The 22,761-nt window shown below is 45.3% G+C and overlaps 1 protein-coding gene across 3 annotated transcripts in view; it reads left to right on the top strand.

Moving 5' to 3' along the window:
* Positions 1-22,761, top strand: part of LOC311246134 (peroxisomal carnitine O-octanoyltransferase-like) — a 73,605-nt gene that overhangs the window by 40,759 nt on the left and 10,085 nt on the right. For all 3 annotated transcript variants that reach the window (XM_084336242.1, XM_084336243.1, XM_084336241.1), the window contains exons 13-16: positions 6,617-6,740; positions 7,766-7,844; positions 17,231-17,324; positions 17,508-17,627. In XM_084336242.1, coding sequence (XP_084192368.1) covers positions 6,617-6,740; positions 7,766-7,844; positions 17,231-17,324; positions 17,508-17,627 — 417 coding nt within the window. The remainder of the gene's footprint in view (positions 1-6,616; positions 6,741-7,765; positions 7,845-17,230; positions 17,325-17,507; positions 17,628-22,761) is intronic.

The following is a 22,761-nucleotide window of genomic DNA, read 5'->3' as shown; positions in this document are numbered from 1 at the left end:
TGCTACATTTGCACTACAGAAACATGTAGCAGAGGACCCAGCAGCGGACGAAGAGGTCCGACACAGCGTAAAGAACAGCTTCTACGTAGACAACTGTCTACAAAGCCTTTCAACCCAGGAAGAAGCCGAGGCTCTCCTGATTAAACTCCGCGCCTCATTGATCAAAGGCGGCTTTGATCTCAGGCAGTGGGCCAGCAGCGATCCGCAAGTACTGCGCAGCCTCTCCTCCGAGGACAAGGCAGCCAGCAGCGAGACCTGGATGGCTACAATCCCGGGAGAAGCCCAGGAGATGACCCTGGGATTGGTGTGGCGATTCAAAACAGATTTGCTTCACTACAGACACAAGCCCCTGACTACGGAGCAGGGAAGGCCGGCGGCGGCGCCGACCACCAGACGGAGTGTGTACACAACACTCGCCCGACAATATGACCCGCTCGGATGTATTCTACCGTACACCACCAGGGCAAAAATGATTGTACGAGCATTGTGGGACAAGGACCAGGGCTGGGACGACCCCATTCCCGCACACCTTGCATCCACCTGGAGAGAGTGGGAGATGGAGCTCCACTCACTCCCAGGCGTTAATATGCGCCGAAGCTACTTCCCACCCACGGTGAGGCCAGAGACATGTAAAATGGACTTACACGTCTTCAGTGACGCCTCAGAGGTCGCATACGGATCAGTAGCCTACTTGCGGGCCCAAGAGAAGGGGGGAGAGATCTACACAGCATTTGTCCTCGCCCGCTCGAGAATAGCCCCACGCAAGCAACAATCTATCCCACGTCTAGAGCTCTGCGCAGCCCTAGCCGGAGCGCACCTAGCCACGCTCATCCAACGTGAGCTCACCATACCGGTGTCTAGAACAATCCTGTGGTCAGATTCCACGACGGTACTCGCCTGGATCAAATCGGACTCATGCAAGTACAAAGTCTTCGTGGGAGTCAGAGTCACCGAGATTCAAGACTTAACCGAAGAGTTAACCGGAGAAACAGAGTGGCGCTACGTTGATACAAAACAGAACCCAGCTGACGTCATCACCCGGGGGATGCCCCTGGATGACCTCACCCGTCGCAATGTCTACAGTGACGGCCCCGCATTCCTAAGACTCCCGGAAGGACAGTGGCCCATGCCTATCCCGAGGGAAGCAAGTCCAGAGGAGGTGGAAAATAAGAAGTCTGTGTTCTGTGGATTGAGCACCGTAGCCTCCACCGACCCTAACATAGACGATTGCACGTCCATAGAGAGTGCACAACAAAGAACATTCCTGCGGTACCACCCGGAGTGCAAGTCCCCTGCTGATATGTCAGCAGCTAACTACGAGGAAGCAGAATTGCTTCTACTGCAGCGAGCCCAGAGAGACTCGTTCCCCGATGAATTGGCCTGTCTACAGGGAGGAAAGCCCGTCCCATCCGACAGCAGATTAATTCATCTGGCCCCCGAGAGCGACGCTCATACCCTCATCAGAGTGGGTGGTCGCCTACGCAGAGCCCCCAATCTACCGGATGACATTAAATACCCGATCGTATTGAACAGCCGACACAAGGTCACAGAGCTGATTATAAAGAAATACGATGAGGATGTACATCACGCAGGAGCAGAAAGAGTCTTCGCGGAAATTAGACGTCGTTACTGGATCCTACAAGGAAGAGAGGCGGTACGACGCTTCCAGCGAACATGTCTAGACTGCCGCAAGTGGCGCGCGCAGCCCAGCATACCAAGGATGGCTGACCTTCCTCCATGTCGCCTCCGAATCGGTGACAAGCCATTCCACTCAACGGGTATGGACTGCTTTGGCCCGCTGCACATAAAGAAAGGAAGAGGAACCGAGAAGCGGTGGGGTATTGTATTCAAATGCATGACCACCAGAGCGATACACATCGAGCTTCTCCCGACCATGAGCACAGACTCATTCCTTATGGCCTTCCGTAGATTCACATCACGGAAAGGAAGACCGTCTACCCTATTGTCCGATCATGGGACAAACTTCAAAGGCGGCGAAAGAGAGCTGAGAGAGAGCTTCCAAGCTATGGGCCCAGAACTTAAGACCCACCTCGCTCCAGCACAGGTTGATTTCCAATTCAACCCCCCAAACGCACCCCACTTCGGTGGCACTTGGGAACGAGAAGTGCGCTCCATAAAGACAGCCCTGTACGCAGTACTTGGGGCCCAGACTGTGGCGGAAGAAGTCCTAATGACAGTCCTCACGGAGATTGAGGGAGTACTTAACTCGAAGCCCCTCGGATATGTCTCCAGTGATGTGGCGGATATCGACCCAGTTACCCCCAACACACTCCTGATGGGGCGGCTAGATCCTGCATTACCCCAGACCATGTACCGGCCTGAAGAAGCGAACGGCCGACGAATGTGGAGGTACAGCCAAGTATTAGCCGACAAGTTTTGGAGCAGTTTCCTACTGCACTACCTACCGTCTCTACAGACCCGCCAGAAGTGGGTAAAGGAGAGAGACAATTTGACAGAAGGAACAGTCGTCATGATTGTTGATCAATCACTGCCCAGAGCTATGTGGCCGGCCGGCCGCGTAAGCAAAGTGATCACCGGTGCCGACGGCAAGGTCCGAGCAGCTGAAGTGCTTGTCCAGGGTCGCACTTACACCCGTCCCGTGGCGAGGCTCATAGAACTGCCCCGACTCCCAGACACAATCGATGATGACCATGACCCTATAACCCTATGACTTTGTGAAGTTGACTGACCCCTACAGTAAACCCTTATGTGTAAATAGACAACGCGATTAATCTGTCTCTGTTTAACTGATTAGGTCTGGGACCAATCAGGGGGTGGCTGTTGTGAAGGGCCAGATTAAACCGAATATATATATTTATTTATATATATATATATTTAATTGTATTTGTATATTCTCTAATATTCCCTGATATCCCTTGTATATTCCTTGTACAATATGCATTGAATATCCATTCTAGCCTACTGAACATCCCATAATAGTCTCCATTCTACTATTGGTCGAGACCTTGGTGCCAGACTGCCATACCCCTCAGACCCAGTTCAAACGTACCGCTCCACATGTACGAACAAGTCCTAGTTCCGCGTAGGAATCTGACTACCGCACCACTAATGGGACTATTTGTTCATAGTGCGTATATATACTGCGCTACTAAAGTAGGACTTCCTTTTCAGTCCAGTTTCTTACCCTCCAATAGAGTCACAGACGTAAAGCCTCCCCGCGACGCCACGTGTGGGAGTAAGGCCAAGTTCGCCTACCATCGGTATTGAGACATCGTGTATATTAATATTTGAATAGTCATATTTGGCACTATATCGTCGAGTTGGACGTAGTCTATTAAGCTAATAATAGTCTGTTAATATATAGTGCTTCGTACGGTGAGAATACTACCGTAGTCAGTACCCCATCGTTTCGGGCAGAGAACTGGCTGCTTATCCAGGGTGGTTGACCCCACGTGAAGCTGCACCCGAGGAGCCCCAGAGCAGACGAGCGAGTGGACCTGTATACCGGATTATTCTACCGACGACAGCCCGCCTTCCCAGGCACGGATTATGCTTTGTATACTTTGATTATTCCATGGATAAAGACCCCCGACACTGCCGTGTGTTGGAAACCCCCCCCCCCTGGAGAGGACCAAGGTGAGGAGACGCTCTGCAAGACGAGGTCGCTTCACGTCTCTCCTCCGTGGACCGGAGAGAGCCGGCCCACAAAGAGTCCATCTGCTTTCATCTGTGGTCCAAGGATCGCCGGCGCATTGAACGGCACTACAGTGGGTTCACCTGGGATACCCTTGGCCGGATGAGGCAGCCGGATTCTACCCCCCCCCCTTCCTACTCCTGTCGGCTTACAAGCGACCGGATTAACCCCCCCTAGTGTGTCCAGTATATAATCATTAAAGTATCATTGCTGTTATTCCTTAAACTATTCCAGGTCGTATATGTACCACCTGCGCCTTCAGAGATTGGACATTCTCTATTGATATACCGACGAATACTCTTGCCATAAAAGTGCATACTAATTCCCATTCATAAATGTGATTGATTTGATTAAGTGCTTGCTCTACACACCATCGCTGTGTAGAAATAAAGACCTATTTCTAATTCGTACATTTGTGTTGGATCCGTTTCATCTACGTGACAGTGTTCATCATAATATATTTATGCCGTGTACTGGGTGGCCGAATATTAAGTACAAAGGTAGTGGTAGTAAGTATCATATCTAGTAATACAGTCAGGGAATTGTACCCCTCAGTTACACTACTACTCTTATCGATACTGCTTAACGGTTCGGTACTTTATCGATACTCTTATCGGTTCTTTTTGGTTCTTTTTTTGCAAGAAAAAAAGACAATTAATTAAGAACAGAATCAACATTGCTTTATTATTTATAAATACAACTTTATAAATAAGTATTATAAATAAATATAATTTCTTCAGCAACAGCAGCAGCAATGTTCTTTTATATAACTTTATAAATAAATATAATAAATGAATATAATTTCTTCAGCAACAGCAGCAACAATGTTTTAAATGTGTCTGACTCTGAATTATAGACTTTTTATAATAAACAACAAATGCAAAAGGCTAACAGAACTGTGACACTCGTTCACCCTATCCTCTGTCATCCTTCCTCTAGCTGCTAGGGTGAAAGGACTTTGGGTGGTGGAGGGAGGTAGAGGGAAGGATGTGTGGTGGCCCTGGGCTCACTGGCCTGGGACACATTGGTGGCTGACGCCTCAGCTTGACGATCTATAAAAAGTTTAGATTGTAGTATTTGTAGCTAAACAATTATTTTGTTTATTAGCCTATTTGTAATAATTCGTTATTAGCCTAGGAAACTCCGTATCTTGGCTTACCGGCGGCAGTGGACGTGGATGCAGATGGAACACTGCGCGCAAGGCAGTCGAATACGCGCATTTCTGCACACTAATATCATGTTTTGCCAACAGATGTTTTGATAAATTGCTCGTATTGCCACCCTTACTGGCAAATGTTTTGTTGCACTTGTGGCAACGTGCGTTGTATATCCATACTTTCTTTAGAACGCTTCGCTCTATCCGCCATCACGAGTCCCGGTGCATGCAGACTCAGAGCTGTCTGTGTCTGTGTGCAGCGCGCTTCAGCACGGAGAACTTTCATTACGGAGTACCCGTATGTAGCACTACTAGCGAGCGACTCGCGAGGAGTGTGTGTAATAATGACTCGCTGTGGCTCGCTTCTCGTGCAGAGACAGAGAGAGGATAGATCGTTTGCAACTTTTAAATAATAATAATAATAATAATAATAATAATAATTTCTCTAGAGTATCGATAGCAGTACCGAGGACGTCGGAGCTTATAAATACTCCGGTATTTTCTAATATAGTACCGGTTCCCGTTTAAAACCGGGGTCCGGGGGGCATCCCTAGGTACATATAGGTAGCTACGTTAGCTCTCATAACGATAGCCAGTTAACAGCGCCGGGTACATATAGGTAGCAACGTTAGCTCTCATAACGATAGCCAGTTAGCAGCGCCGGGTACATATAGGTAGCAACGTTAGCCAGTTAGCAGCGCCAGGTACATATAGGTAGCTACGTTAGCTCTCATAACTATAGCCAGTTAGTAGCGCCGGGTACATATAGGTAGCAACGTTAGCCAGTTAGCAGCGCCAGGTACATATAGGTAGCAACGTTAGCTCTCATAACAATAACCAGTTAACAGCGCCGGGTACATATAGGAGCAGCACCGGGTACATATAGGTAGCAACGTTAGCTAGTTGGCAGCGCCAGGTACATTATAGGTAGCAACGTTAGCTCTCATAACGATAGCCAGTTAGCAGCGCCGGGTACATATAGGTAGCAACGTTAGCCAGTTAGCAGCGCCAGGTACATATAGGTAGCAACGTTAGCCAGTTAGCAGCGCCAGGTACATATAGGTAGCAACGTTAGCCAGTTAGCAGCGCCGGGTACATATAGGTAGCAACGTTAGCCAGTTAGCAGCGCCAGGTACATATAGGTAGCAACGTTAGCCAGTTAGCAGCGCCAGGTACATATAGGTAGCAACGTTAGCCAGTTAGCAGCGCCGGGTACATAGGTAGCAACATTAGCCAGTCAGCAGCGCCAGGTACATATAGGTAGCAACGTTAGCCAGTTAGCAGAGCCGGGTACATATAGGTAGCAACGATAGCCAGTTAGCCAGCGCTATCCTGCACCTGCGAAATCGAGTGCCAAACTGATGATATCAGACGTTGATATCAGGAGCTATCAGTAGCTAGATAACATTAGACAACGCCTCATGTATAAATAAACTAAAGTGAATAGGTAGTTCGTTGACTGGGTCATTTTGTTTAATGCTTCAGTTATGTTGAAAGAGGAGCCCTGAGCTGCTCATACACTAGACTCTTGCCGTAATGGTTTGTTGACGTGGTTATGTGAGGGGGAGGAGGAGGGGCAAGGCGTGCACTGCTGCAGCAGATTTAGGAGTCTGATCTGACGGTCACAGAGCTGAGGGAGTGCGCCCAGTTAGCTGTAAAAATCCATAGATTAGCCGCACCGTTATATAAGCCGCAGGGTCGGAAAATGGGGGGAAAAGCCGCGGTTTATAGTCCGAAAAGTACGGTAATTCTCCTCTCCTCTAATCTCCTCTCCTCTTCCTCAGGCCAGCTAGCTGTTATGAGACAGCGATGACCCGTAAGTTCTACCACGGCAGGACTGAGACCATGAGACCCTGCACCCTGGAGGCAGTGACCTTCTGTCAGACCATGCTCAACCCCACCGTCACGGTGAGACCCTTAACACTTTCAGAGCCAGCCGTGTTTTCCTTTTTACCCCCTTGAATGCCCAGCACCACTTCAATGTTAACGTTAATATCACCTAATCTATGTTTTAAATTATGGCTATGTGTCTAATCTGCCCGTCGCATTATCAATGACCCATTTCCAGTCAACATTGTCGAAGCGGATAGTTTTTTTATCGGTTCATTTCCATTTTATATCATTTTGAAAAGCCCTCGTTTTCACGGAAAAATGAAGAGATTCCATGATAATCGCCCTGTACTGGAATATTCTAGAACGTTGTCATTTTTCTGCCTATTTATGAATCGTTTTCAAATAAACGCTAGATTATCGATGGTATATGTGTACGTGTGCATGCTGGTGCCGCGCGCTGAAAATCGATTCTCTCAGTTCCTGATCGCTTTTACAGTCAAACAGCCATATCACATTATAGGGGGAAAGCTTATATCTCCGTGAAAAAAGGTCTGATTATCCTAATACTGGTCAAATAGATTCCTTACCTGAGATCAGATGGTATCCAAATGGATTATTCCAATTCCTGATCGCCATTCCGAAAATCGATCCTTTTATTGATCCACCGCGTATACTGTAAAACACACAATCCCCGCTGCTCTGAGGGTCCAGAATGAAGCTGATCGACTCCGGTCACATGCGTGAGAAGTAAAATGTGGAGTCCGGGTTTTTTTTCCCTCATGCCTTTTCATTGAGTCCAATCCAAAAGGGTGAATTACCATCTGGGAGACGATAGGGGGGTGCTTTTTTCACATCTGATCGCCTGGGGTGGCTGATTTACCAACGGTAGACTCGGTTGATGAAATATGAATTCAGATCAAAAAAAATAAAAAAATAAAAATCTCGTGATGGGCATTCAACCCGTGGGGGGTAAACCCGAGAAAACTCGGGTTGGGCAATCAAAGTGTTAAAAGCCTTTATCTGTGGCTAAATAAATATGGAATGGAGTAAGAGCCACAGATAGAGTTGTCTTGTGTAGTTCAACATTATTCTTGTTCCAGGTTGACGCCAAGAGGAAGGCTCTGCTGCTGGCCGTCAACAGGCACAACAAGCTGATGGCTGAAGCCCAGAATGGAAAAGGTCTGTCTGTTGTTAATCTTGTATGTTTGTGGGTGTTTGGAGTGTTTTTGCACCAGTGTGGTTCCTCTTGAATAGGCAGAGGGGGGTCTTTTGGCTTTTTGTGTGGTTCAAATGGAGAGGGTGTCTCTCGCATCTGCCTTGTTTAGTCCAATAGACCAGGGGTGGCCAACTTTGTATATGGTGAGGGCCACAAAATGTCCACAATCAATCTGGGGGGCCGCATTGTTTATCGGCAGTCCCGCCAGTAGTACCCCATCACTCAAATAGCCCATAATAGTCACAGATGTGATAAATAAGGTATATAAACAATTATAATTTTGTTGAGTACTGACTTTTAATAATTTTGTTTTGCAATAATAATAAAAAAAAAAAAAAAATATATATATAATTTGTTGTAACTTTGTTTTTATTCCATTTCAAATGCATTTAGTAATGCAATTTCAACTTTATGAATTTATAAACAGCTGCATTTAAAAGTATTGCTGTGTAACCCCAAATATATACAAAAATGATCAATTATAATTAAGGCTTCTAATAAAAATAAATGTATGAACTTAAAGCCCACTGCTCAACAAACACAAAGCAGCATTCCTGCTGCATTTCACTACAACAGTAAATCAAAAGTGCAATAATAAATTATTTTGTTAAATGTATAAACTTTTATCCTGCTACTAAACAAAACATTATAACACTGAAATGCATGTTATGGATATGAAGCACTCAGGAATGTTTTGTTTAGTAGCAGGATAAAAGTTTATACATTTAACTAAATCATTTATTATTGCACTTTTGATTTACTGTTGTAGTGAAATGCAGCAGGAATGCTGCTTTGTGTTTGTGTTATTAGTGTTATCTGAACACTACAAAAGTAAACAAGTAAAGTGCAAGTAAAGTAAAGTGCAATACTACATGCTAGGTGTGGACGGTATAAACGGTATACGGTATAAACGGTATGAATTTGCTCTACGGTATGGATTTTGAGTATACCGTGTAACCGGTAGTGCAGCTCTAAAATAGCAATGACGTCATGTAACCACAGCGTGACTATTTCACTCGCATTTGCCCCTAAAAATAGATAGAATTAGTCATAGATAATAGATATGTGCGAACTGGAAAAAGTTATTTAGGAGGCTTCACGCAGTGGGCGTGCCAGCCCCTACCGCACGCATGTAAACACGGGTCTAGTAGTCTAGTGGGACGGGACACGGGAGCTGTCGGCGTCTCCCTGAGCTAACGTTAGCTTAGCTACCGTTACAAAATGACCCAGTCAACTATTCACTTTTAGTTTAATACATGATGGGGCATTGTCTAACCGAACGGTATCTAGTCGGCCAGCTACCGATAGCTCCTGACATCAACAAACGCTCCACAAAGTCTAGTACTAGAGACGTGTATGCTACCTGTTAGCTCACGTTAACGCAAGTTAGTTCACCGTTCAAAACGAAATGTCCCATTGAACTAAATAATTCACTGAGGCGTTGTATTAACGTTATATATGCAGTAGCTACAGATAGCTCATGATATCAATGTCTTATAACACTGATTCGATGCGTATTCGAGCTGAGGGCTTGCTAACGTTATAATACCAATACAATAGGGTCCAGGTGCAGCGCCGGAGAATCCTGGCCGTAGCTCTGCTCGAGGCTACTCGAGTATAGGTCCAGGTGCAGCTCCGGAGAATCCTGGCCGTAGCTGGAGGATACTAGAGTACACACAGACAGTGGAGCTTGTTGCGTGGTGGCGATGTCTCGCAGATAATACCAGTACAAGTCTAATTATATAATATATATATTTTATAAAAAAAAAAAATTATATAAAATAAAATAAAAAAATTTATCAAAAACGATGATACCGTGATATATACCGTTACCGTCTATGCTTCAAATTATACCGTGATATAAATTTTAGACCATACCGTCCACCCCTACTACATGCCTCCCATTGACCCTTTATCAAACTGGCATGACATTCACCCTCGCCCCACAGTGGGTCAATAATGGTTATAATAATAATAATGGTCCCCTCTCTACACCTCTCCATCATCTCCCCCCCTCTCTACACCTCTTCATCATCCCCCCCCCTCTCTACACCTCTTCATCATCTCCTTCCCCCCCTCTACACCTCTTCATCATCTCCTCCCCCCCTGTCTTTAATGAGACACTTGTGGTCCAGGGTTTCCGTTAGAAAAAATTGTTGCCGGTCTCCGTGACCTGCAAGATTTCAATCTACCGGACAAATGAGATTAATTCCGGTCATAGTTTATTGAGCTTTAAAACAATTGATAGGCAGGCTATATAAAGAATGTCATCCTCAAGGCATGTAGATTTATAATATTATTACTTAAAACTAGGCTACTTTTGCGTATACAGTCATTAATATATTCCAAATAAAATAAGTCCCTCGATACTCCGTGCTGCTGCTTACTTGAAATAAAATAGACCGCGTATGTGGGCAGTCGGTCCGACACTAAACAGCAGTCTGTTATAATCACATTTTTATGAGCTAACGAATTCCGTTATATTGGACATTTGTATTAATTATATCAAGCGAAGAACTGAGAAAGCAGAGAGACGGCAACATTATCGTGGTTTGCGTGACGACTCTCTCCACCTCGCAACGACTTATTTGCAAAGAGTATGGCGCTGCAGAGCAGCTCATTTAGCTGTTATTGGCTCTTTTCTGGGAACCGCACAGCAGCGCCCCCCACCCAACATTGGCTGAAAATGGCTGAATTGGAGTACTGCTGGAATACTGCATTGTGCTGTTGTTGCTCTGGCTCTGCAGCTTCACAAAAGTTCGCACACCCAGCAGTAAGCTCTCGCTGACAACGTCGTTGTCATTATTAGAAGCAACGAGGAAACAAATGTAATGATCGTTTCGTTCATCGCATAGGCTATTTAATTTTAGCCTATTTTAATACAATTCAAATAATCAAATTGTGCTTAGACTCAGGGAATTATTTTCACCGGACATTAAGACCGGAGAGATTACATATGTCGGACTTCAACAGATTTTGCCGGTCAAATACCGGTAATTACCGGCTAACGGAAATGCTGTTGTGGTCTCTCTTGTTGGCGCACAATAGCAGGAATGTCAACTTCAATGTTTGTGCATGCGATCTGCATCAGATGAAATAATGTTTCATCTGACAGCCTGTTTCTCTCCTTTGACTTGATGTGCTTCATGTTTGAGAAATTGCTCTCACATATGTATCTGCTCCCAAACATACTGGCCATAGAGAGGGCAAAGTCCCTGAGGAGTGGGAAGCGGGGCTCAGGTAGCAGTTTCCAAAATGAAATTCCCCTCTCATTTCTATTTGCTTGAAAAAAAGGATCTGACTGTAGCTCGCACAGTTCAAGCTGCAACGGTGGGGGCTGCTCTGACACCGTAGCGGTGAGGGGGCCGGCAAACAGCGCTATCCGTGACTGCATGCCGTTGAAATCTTCAAACCGGTCATTGAATTGCATTTGCAGTGTTTCAATGTCGCTCCTGTACTTTCCGAATGTGTCCTTATATTTGGGGTCAGCTGTGCGCACCTCTGTGCGCATTTCTTCACATGCAGAAAAGTGTGTGGACAAGTCCGGGTGGTCAGATAAAAGGCAATGTTTGAAAAGGGCAAGTTTCATCTTAAAGGCGTTCATGTGTGCATAGAGATCCGATACCGTTTGATTTCTTCCCTGCAACTGCAAATTGAGGCGATTAAGGTGCGAAGTGATATCCGTGAGGAAGGCCATGTCACAGAGAAACGCTGTATCTCTGAGTTTAGTGCAGTATGCGCTTGTGTCGCTCGTCAGTTGCTCATCCAAGAATGTGGGGATTTCTTTACGCAGCGCAAAAAACCTCTCCAAGCACTTCCCACGGCTCAGCCATCGGATTTTTTGTGTGTAGCTGCAAGTTGCCATAATCAGTGTCCATCTCTTCCAAAAAGGAGACAAACTTTCTATGGTTTAGTGACCTGTTGCCTCCACAAATTAGATTGGTTTGAAAATCACTCGTTTTCGCGGAAAAAACAACCATATGATGATAATCGTCTTTTACTGGAATATTCCAGAACGTTGTCATTTGTCGGCCTATTTATGAATAGTTTTCAAATAAACGCTAGATGGTCAATAGTATATGTGTGCGCACGCACGCTCGTGCCGCGCGCTGATAATCACTGCTCTTATTTCCTGATGGCTTTTACAGTGAAACAGCAATATCACATATAGTGGAAACGCTTATATATCCGTGAAAACGAGTCTGATTATCCTAAGACCGATAACATAGATTCCTTACCTGACATTAGATGGTATCCAAATGGTATATTCCAATTCCTGATCACTATTCGAAAAAATCGACAATTGTATTGATCAACCGTGTATACAGTAGAACACATGATTCCGCGTGGCTCAGCAGCTCCAGAATGAACTCTGGTAACCCCGGCTGCATCAGTGAGACGTAAAATGTGGAGTCAGAAATCCTTTATCCCATTCACTTTCATTGAGTCCAATCCAAAAGGGTGATTTACCATCTGGGAGACGATAGGGGGCGCTTTTTTCACACCCGAGAGCCTGGGGTGACTGGATATCCAACGGTAGGCTCGCTTGATGCAATATGATTTCAGATCGCTAATAAAAAAAAAAACAGAGAAATCTTGTGATGGGCATTCAACGGTCGGGGGGTAAACCCGAGAAATCTCGGGCGTGGCATCCAAAGTGTTAAGAATGCATTGACATTGATAATAATAATATAAAAGACAAAAAACAAATGAGCATATCTATATGAATATAAAAAAAAACGATTTAATAAATGTCAGTACTTTCATTTTGATATCTTGAGGATTTTCATGTGAAGAAATAAAAGATTCAGTTATGCGTGCATGCAGAGCAACCGTCACATATGCAACGTCATGCGCATTTTGTTCCAGCTGCTGAGGTCAGGCAGACGCCTGCGAACCCCAACTACTAGGACAGAGAGGCTTCGGCTCAGCTTCTTCCCCCAGGCCATCAGAGCCTTGAACACTGAACTCTCTACACACAAACACACATGAGCACACACACGACATGCACGCTGTACACGCTCGCACACTAGCAGCCACTTTAACATGAGCAAGCACACACTCATGCTGCACACGCCCACACTTATGGCCACTAAGGAAAGGTCACTTTAAAAATAGTATAGTAACAGTGTATATGCACTACCAAAGGACCTAGCATGTCCTCCATGCTCTGTAAATAACTTATGTACAAATACCGATATGCCCTACTATGTTACCTGTTTATTGCACAATGTTGTTTGATTGGATTCTATTATATGTTTATTGCACAATGTTGTTTTATTGGATTCTACTATAATTGTTACTACTGTATTGCACATCGTTGCGGGCAAGACCACCCGCATTTCATTGTATACTTGTATGCCGTGACAAATAAAACTCTTGACTTGACTTGACTTTATGCAGACAGCTGACGTTTTTCTTTCACTTCTGCAGCTCTGGCTGCAATTGTAGCTTACCACCACCGGTATGACTGTGTATGAACGAATAATGGACTCTGTGAAGCGCTCTGGGTCAGTGAAGAGCGCTATATAAATCCAAGTCATTATTATTATTATTCAGTGTGGTTCCCCTTGTGTGGTCGAGAGGCATGCTGCTGGCCCACGTGATCTATGTGAATTGTTCATCTACCGTTATGCTTTACATAGGTTTGTAATAGGGCTGGGCGATATAACGATAACTATAAATATCGCGATATATTTTAATAATCGATATCGAAAAAAAGAATTATCGAAAAATCTTTTTGATCCGTGCAACAGGGCAGTTTTAAAACCAGAGACAGTGGACAGACTTGTCTTTCTTGCCTGCAACTTAAAGTAATGGCTTTGCTTGTCCAAATGACAATACTGACCAAATTGAGATTTATTTTTCTCTTGTCCATTTATTTTGTTTGCTTTCTAATTTAAAATACAGTTTGAAACCGTCTGTACACAGTAGGCTATGTGTGCTAGCAGAGCTAGACTCCAGTCACGAGTCACGGTGCACATGTTTGGTGTTTGTCCACCAAAAAAGCGCCAAAAGATCGAAAATAAACTAGCAGAGCCAGAACTGTTCAACTCCCCTGGAGCAGGGAACAAACTTAACTTTTTGACTTACCAGCCATTTGGCTGGTAGATTTTAAAAACTACCAGCCATCCAGATGTTTTACCAGCCAAAAATTATAAATAGCTTTTTAGTATATCGCCATGTGTTATTATTACTATATAATACTCTAATTACCGCACAGTGCGCACAAAAAAAAAAAAAGGGTTTGAATGCATTTTTTTTTTTTTAGTAGTCTACTCTTATAGCCTGCCTCTAGTCTAATGGCGCTTTTCCACTGCATAGTACCTACTCGACTCGACCCGCTTTAGGCACCTGGTACTTCGTTCCTTTTCCACTGCAGCCAGGTACTACTACTCCGTTTGTCTCCGTGTGGGGAATGGGGATGCAGGCGGGGCCGCCGCCGCTCGCTTGTGTACACTGAAAGCTCCGTGGGCATAGATTTCCGAGGGCTTGCAGCAAGCCAGAGTTTAACACAGTTTCAATCAATCAATCAATAACAACATTAACCAGACTCTCGTTGAGTCTATTCTGCCAACGCTAACGTTACCTCTCATTGTGTATTCTACCAAGCAAACCCGGGTTTAACGTTACCTCTCTATATCGGCTGACTGTAGTATTAGGCTAATAACAACAACAAACTTAACACATCAGCGATCTTGTTGTGACACTAAACTCTCCGCTCGGTGGTAAATTGGGTTGATGTCGGTTTTGTTTCATCAATAAATAAGGCAGAATACACAGTGAATCCATTCTTTTTTGTTTATTGCACTTGGTTCTGTCGCAAACAAATCCTGAATGAAATGCATCCTTAGCGAGGCAGTAAAGATGGCGGCGCGGCGTTCTGTTTTCGTTCAGAGGCTACAAAGTGTGACGCGTCGAGTAGGGGGTATCTGCAGAGCCGCAGAGCCAGGCTGGACCAATAGGGTCGCTTGGAACCGAGTAGGGTATATCTGCAGAGCCGCAAGGCAACTTTATTATTATGATAAAAAACAGCGGTGACGCGGTATTCAGCCTAACTCTGCGGTGAGCGTGATGCAACAGCGATCGCGGCAGCTCTAGCCGACGCATGCAGTGGATTTTGTTGGCCGCCAGATGGCGCCCAGGCCTTAATTTATGACGGCCAAACATTAAATCTACAAGCCTGTGGCGGTGGGCGTGTGACTAATTTGTACCCTGCCCTGGAGCCACAGCCAGCAGAGAAGCCGGTTTACTTTAGCTTTTAAACCAGCTGCAGCCTGAGAACTGGAGTGTGAGGGGATGTAACACTAAAGATGGCGGCAACGACAAAGAATTGCTGCAAAATAAACATACATCTGTTGTTAAAAAAAATAAAATAAAAAAAAATTAACTTATAACAATTTCGATAATTATCGATATCGAGAAATATGATAACATTATCATATCGTTATCGCGATATGATTTTTTGCCATATCGCCCAGCCCTAGTTTGTAACATGCATTGGCATTGCTTGCATGTCCTTGTAAATATACCTATGACCCAATTACCATAATTACCATACAAGAGTCAAGAGTCACTTTATTATCAGCTGGGAAATTTGTCTTGGGCTTACACCCAAACTACAGCCACAGACACATACATACAGACATGACACAACACAACTGACTTCAAACAGAGGAGACAATGTAAAAGATACAGTAAAGTACCTGCACAGCAGGATGTCTGGCAACACCACATATATATATATATCGATAATATAACAACCAAATATCAGTTATTCGATAATTGCCATTTATCTGGCACTATTTAAAAGTTTAACTGAGATCGGAATAAAGGAGTTTTTAAACCTATTTAGTCTAGAGCGTGGAGCTCTAAACTTCCTCCCAGAGGGCAGTAGCTCATACTCTCATGTAAAACATGGGAGGGGTCTGAGACGATTCTATTGGCTTGCCTTAGAGTAGCCTGTTCAAAAATAGACTGCAGGGATGGTTGACCTTTCACCCCTATGATCTTCCATGCAGTCTGCATCAGACGGACCAGTTTGGACTTTAGTTGTACAGACACCTATGACCATAATTACCATACCAAACAGTTGAACGGAGTCGAGAGGCAGCAGTGTGGAGACATTTTTTTTTTTTTTTTTTTTAGCTTGAATACAATGACGAGGGAATGAAGCTTGAATACAATGACGAGGGAATGAAACGAGAGCAACTGCAGCGCCTACCTAAATCAAAATCAAATCAAATTTATGTGTAAAGCCTGAAATCACAAGATAATGCCCCCATGGTCTGTACAAGTGTTCTTGTACAAGTCGAGAAGAAACACCACAATAAATCAAGAACAAAAAAACACCATAAAAATCCAAATATGCAACACTGCCAGGCATTCCCCAATGAAGATGAGGAACGACTAGCAATAGGGGGAAAAAAGCACCACAGGCCATGTGGAGGAGAGAAACCTCAGATGAGCTGTTCAAAGAGGGATCCTCCAACTTGGATGTCAGTGATAATATAGTGTTGCTATGGGTGGAGAATAAAACGGGTGAATAGTTGGTATGTACAGTATGCACATATACATGTAATAAAACACATATACAGTATGTACATGCAATAGCAACTAAGGTACATAGGAAGATTTTAGATTTTTTTAATTATAATATAGAGCTAAGAACAACAACAACAAAAGTAAAAGCATAGGTAAACAAGCGCTGGTATGAAAATAAGATAACGGCTAAATGTTGAGGCTCGGAGCTCAAAGTATCAGTCATATTCATTTGGATGGATGTATGTACACTACAGTATGTATGTATTCCTAGTAGGGATGTCCGATATTATCGGCCTACCGATATTGGCATTAAAATGTAATATCGGAAATGATCGGTATCTGTTTAAAAAAAATTAAATAAATGTTTATTTAACGTTTATTTACCCAGGCAAGCAAGTAAGAACAAATTCTTATTTTATTTATTGTCAAAAGTATGCATAATGTTGTGTTAATTCCACGACAAGAGATATGTAATGTTAATTACCTGAAATTATTCCGTTTTTTGGGGGGGGAAACCCTGCATATATCGTTATCGGTTGATATCGGTATCGGAAATTAAGAGTTGGACAATATCGGTATATCGGTAAAAAAGCCAATATCGAACATCCTTAATTCCTAGCCCTCAAGACTCTGCCACAGTCCCCGAGGAGACCCCTGTGGCTCATACAGTTGGGTATCCAGAGCGAGTTGAGACAAACTCTCGACAGTTGTGCAGTGTGCTCGGCAAGGGGGTGGTCAAAACTACACAGATCCGACTCATCTCAGACAAGCCTGTTGATTCAACTTGTGTGATTATTGTCGGCAGGTTTTGACAGACATCTCCTGGGCCTGTATCTGATCGCCAAGGAGGAGGGACTTCCTATTCCTGATCTCTTCATGGATCCACTCTATGCTAAAAGGTACAGGAACATTTGACATTTTGAGATGACTTTGCCGTCGGATCACACCAGGATGTACATAACCGGCATCTTTAAACCACACAAGGACACATAACGTCCGATCTTTATGTGCAGTTAAAACTAAATTGATGTGATGAGAGCAAATCTTGTGTGTTGTGTATCTAACTATGTTTTTCTCTGCAGTGGTGGTGGTGGTAATTTTGTGCTGTCCAGCAGTCTAGCTGGTTACACCACATTGTTGGGGATAGTGGCGCCCATGGTGAGCCATGGTTATGGCTTCTGCTACCGAATCAGAGACGACAGGTGGGCACACACACACACACACACACACACACACACACACACATGCACAGTGTCACTCCGTGTAATAGATGTACATATCTTTGTAATTGGGGAGAGAAAGTGACTTCTAATTCTCATTAAGCTGCTTATTAATCTTGCAGGCCAGTTGTACGTCTGTAGGTAATGTAAAGGTTAAGGTAGTAATGTAAATATGTGGTAATAGAACAAAAGTGACAATTATTCTGATGGTTAAACATCTGAAATTAAGAAACTCATGTTGTGCAATTTTTTTTTATCAAGGTTTTTTTATTTCAAGTTTTCATTTCAAAAGTCAAAAGATTTTATTTGCCATGTATGGACGAATCCACATTGGAATACAGGTACAGAGCAAACACTGTGTGTCTACAACTAATCCAATACAGGAGCAGAGTAGAAACGGTACAGGAAAAATATGTAAAAACACACAGTATAAAAGGACAAATGCTAAAATTGATATCAACATCCCCTAAAAGTGCATATCATAGTTAAGTGCATAGTGCATTTTACAGCCATAGGTCCAAACAAGGACCAACAGAAATAAAATAAAATAAACTTAGTCAAAGCCCTCCCTCCTAACCCTCCCCCCACCCCAATACCAGACATACCGTAATTCCTCTAATAGTAACCCCGGCTTGTATTTGTTTCAACTGTAGCGGATACCAGGCTTGTATTAGGAGGAGGCATGTATAAGAGAGAGGCCTATATTTCAAATTTTCAAACAGATCATAATGAATAAATTAGGGATGCACCGAAAATTCGGCTACCGAAAATTATCGGCCGAAAATGGTTAAAAAGGCTCTTTTTGGCTTTCGGCCGAAAGGGTTTTAGCACCGAAAATATATGACAGAAAGTCAAATAACGTGTTGTTGTGATGACGTCATCAAAACGCGACTACAGACATATCGGTAGCATGCGCAACATGTAACGTGAGCAGCTTGGCAGCTCTTCCTGCATTCTACAGCCTGTGATAACTAACTCCTCTTGGGAGTAGGGATGCCCCCCGAAACCCGGTTCTAAACTAAATTAGAAAAAACCGGAGTATTGATCAGCTCCGACGTTAACGGTACTGCTATCAGTAGTCTAGGAGCGGATTAGCTACGGAGCTAACAGTGTACCATCCATCTGCGACGCAACGGTGGCAGCAACAGTGGACACTGAGTAATGTTAACGTTATGACGAGTTCATACTACACTACACGTATGAACTCGACATAACGTTAACGTTACTCCGTTTAAATGAAGTGTTTAATTAGCAGCAATCTGTTGTTGAAAATGTATTATCGTTAAACCGGAAATGGAAATGCGAGGACAGGAAGTCGTCATCAATCGTTGTAGTCTTTTTGTTGTGAAGGGCCAGATTAAACCGAATATATATATTTATTTATATATATATATTTAATTGTATTTGTATATTCTCTAATATTCCCTGATATCCCTTGTATATTCCTTGTACAATATGCATTGAATATCCATTCTAGCCTACTGAACATCCCATAATAGTCTCCATTCTACTATTGGTCGAGACCTTGGTGCCAGGCTGCCATACCCCTCAGACCCAGTTCAAACGTACCGCTCCACATGTACGAACAAGTCCTAGTTCCGCGTAGGAATCTGACTACCGCACCACTAATGGGACTATTTGTTCATAGTGCGTATATATACTGCGCTACTAAAGTAGGACTTCCTTTTCAGTCCAGTTTCTTACCCTCCAATAGAGTCACAGACGTAAAGCCTCCCCGCGACGCCACGTGTGGGAGTAAGGCCAAGTTCGCCTACCATCGGTATTGAGACATCGTGTATATTAATATTTGAATAGTCATATTTGGCACTATATCGTCGAGTTGGACGTAGTCTATTAAGCTAATAATAGTCTGTTAATATATAGTGCTTCGTGCAGTGAGAATACTACCGTAGTCAGTACCCCATCGTTTCGGGCAGAGAACTGGCTGCTTATCCAGGGTGGTTGACCCCACGTGAAGCTGCACCCGAGGAGCCCCAGAGCCGACGAGCGAGTGGACCTGTATACCGGATTATTCTACCGACGACAGCCCGCCTTCCCAGGCACGGATTATGCTTTGTATACTTTGATTATTCCATGGATAAAGACCCCCGACACTGCCGTGTGTTGGAACCCCCCCCCCCCTGGAGAGGACGCAAGGTGAGGAGACGCTCTGCAAGACGAGGTCGCTTCACGTCTCTCCTCCGTGGACCGGATGACGCCGGCCCACAAAGAGTCCACCTGCTTTCATCTGTGGTCCAAGGATCGCCGGCGCATTGAACGGCACTACAGTGGGTTCACCTGGGATACCCTTGGCCGGATGAGGCAGCCGGATTCTACCACCCCCCCCCTCCTACTCCTGTCGGCTTACAAGCGACCGGATTAACCCCCCCTAGTGTGTCCAGTATATAATCATTAAAGTATCATTGCTGTTATTCCTTAAACTATTCCAGGTCGTATATATGTACCACCTGCGCCTTCAGAGATTGGACATTCTCTATTGATATACCGACGAATACTCTTGCCATAAAAGTGCATACTAATTTCCATTCATAAATGTGATTGATTTGATTAAGTGCTTGCTCTACACACCATCGCTGTGTAGAAATAAAGACCTATTTCTAATTCGTACATTTGTGTTGGATCCGTTTCGTCTACGTGACAGTGTTCATCATAATATATTTATGCCGTGTACTGGGTGGCCGAATATTAAGTACAAAGGTAGTGGTAGTAAGTATCATATCTAGTAATACAGTCAGGGAATTGTACCCCTCAGTTACAATTGGTCCTTCGAGCCGGATGGTAATTAGCGTAATATTAATATAGTGTTATTAATATTGAAATGGCCTATGATGAACACTCCACGAAACGATCCTCCTAACCAACGCCCGCAGCGCGAACGACGGCTCCCTCAGTACTTAGAGGCTTACGCTGTCAGTCAACAACCTAGTCTTCTACTAACAGTAAACGCGGTAAAACTAGAAAGTAAAAGTATGTCTAACCCCAACGCCCAGACTACCCCGACCATAGAGGCCCCTACGGGCTCTAATGTAACTGACCAAGTTCACGGTGGGGACCAGTGGGAACCAGACATGACTTCACACCCCGCCAGTACTGAAGAAGTAGTCCCCGATGAGTCCCGGGAGGAATACAACGCTACCGAGAGAGAACTCGGCACGGAAGAAGACGGGGAGAGCACCGTGGAGATAGAGCTCCAAGGCTCCGCAAGGAGTACCCCGAGGGAAGGCTCCCCTATACAACCGCCTTCTCCCAGCGAGGCAGAGAGGACCCTACAGCAGGCCTTCCTCATCAGCCTGAACGCCGCTGCTGAACGCGACCGACTGCAGATCCAGCAGCGGAGCGAAGAAGAGCATATACGTCTAGAAATAAGACGCATTCAGAGAGAAGAGAATGTGGCCCGAGACCGAGCAGACAGCCAGCGAGCAGCTGCTGGTGCTCTACGGGACGCAGAGCGCGACAGACAGCAAGCGCAACTAATAGAACAGCTGATCAGACGGACAACACCCTCTCCCTCCGCCAGAGGCTCCAGGAACTCGTCTAGACACACCTCCAGGGCGGCATCCCCTAGCCGAGTAAACAACCCTGAACTTGACCAACAGACGAGGTCTATACCCCCCACAGACCACCTCCCCCCACCGGTCCAAGCGAGACCTAGCAACCGGGAAGGAGCAGCATATCCTGTGGAGAGGCTAAACCAGAGACTACAAGCACTGGATGACCTAACTGAAGACGAAGAGGAAGAGGAGGAGGGCCACGCCCGACGACAGCACAGTACTCTACCGGACCAGGAGGTCCGGTACAGCCCAGGCTATACTCCCGCGGAGCTGCGCTACAGACCCCCGACTCTATACACGGGTGAGCACGACGCACGACCCGCACCGAGGAACAGCACCTGGACAAGCGGGCCATGGTACACTGCCGGTACCAGCCCATACCAAGGAGCGGGAGGAGACTCGCCTAGGAGGCCTCTCCCCCAACGCTCGCCGATGTATCCACAGTCAGCGTCATACATTGGCACGCCTATGGTACCCGACTTCACCCAAGAGAACCGGGCCCAGTATACGGAACTCCGCATGTGTCTGGAGACCATGTTGGTGGATGTATTGGATGAACGCCACAAATACGCCATCCTACTGAAGCACTTAAAGGTACCCTGTGCACATAATATAGCGCTCGCCTACGCGACTTCCACCACCCCATACACAGCAGCGCTGGTAGCATTGGACCAGAGGTATGGGCGCATATGGGATTACGTGATCCAGGAGATCCGACACATCGACCGCTTACCCCCAGCAATAGACAATCGAGCACTGGACGACCTGTCCATCAGAGTGCAGTCTCTGGTAGGGATGTTGGGAGCGCAGAGAGAGAAGGGGAGGCATGAACTTTACGCCAACTCAAATGTGGAAAGGATCTTGGAGAAGCTGCCGCCCGCTCGACAGGAGCGTTTTAGGCGACAGAGGGACCACCGAGACCCGAATGGCCCCGAACCGAACCTCCTCGATCTAGCAGACTTCCTGGCGAGAGAAGTCAGCAGCCTACGGCTAGATACATTCGGACGGAGCACCCCTGGCTCCAGAGAAGGAACCAGACGACTAAATGATGGAAGAAGATCGGTGACTGTGATGCACCAATCGGAGTCAGTACCGAGCAGCAGGAGCCACAGTACCCCCTCCAGAACGGAGAAGTGGAAGATAGTGTGCCCCTACTGTGAGAAAGAACACTGGCTAGCGCAATGTGACTCCTTCCCCAAGCTGAACGCGGAGGAAGCAAGTCAATGGATAAAGTTCAACAAGCGCTGTTTTCGCTGTGCGCGCTCACACATGGCAGCCGAATGCCGCTTAAAGAAAAGGTGCACCAAGTGCGATGGAGCCCATCTGGACATACTTCACGACAGTAACAGACGGCGCCCTTCACCCGCACCATCCAGCAGCAAAGCGAGCGTCATGTACATCGATCCCGCCAGCAGCAGTGGAGCCCGAGTACTCCTAAAAGTAGTGAGTGTGACACTAAGCTACCAGAATAAAGTCCTGGACACTTACGCCGTCCTCGATGACGGGTCAGAGAAGACCCTGCTGCTCGCCTCCGCTGCGGCCCA

The sequence above is a fragment of the Notolepis coatsorum genome, assembly GCF_963971535.1.
Source record: "Notolepis coatsorum genome assembly, chromosome: 19".
Lineage (NCBI taxonomy): Eukaryota > Metazoa > Chordata > Actinopteri > Aulopiformes > Paralepididae > Notolepis > Notolepis coatsorum.
The sequence above is the reverse complement of the archived record's forward strand: the minus strand, read 5'-3'. Positions and strand labels throughout refer to the sequence as shown.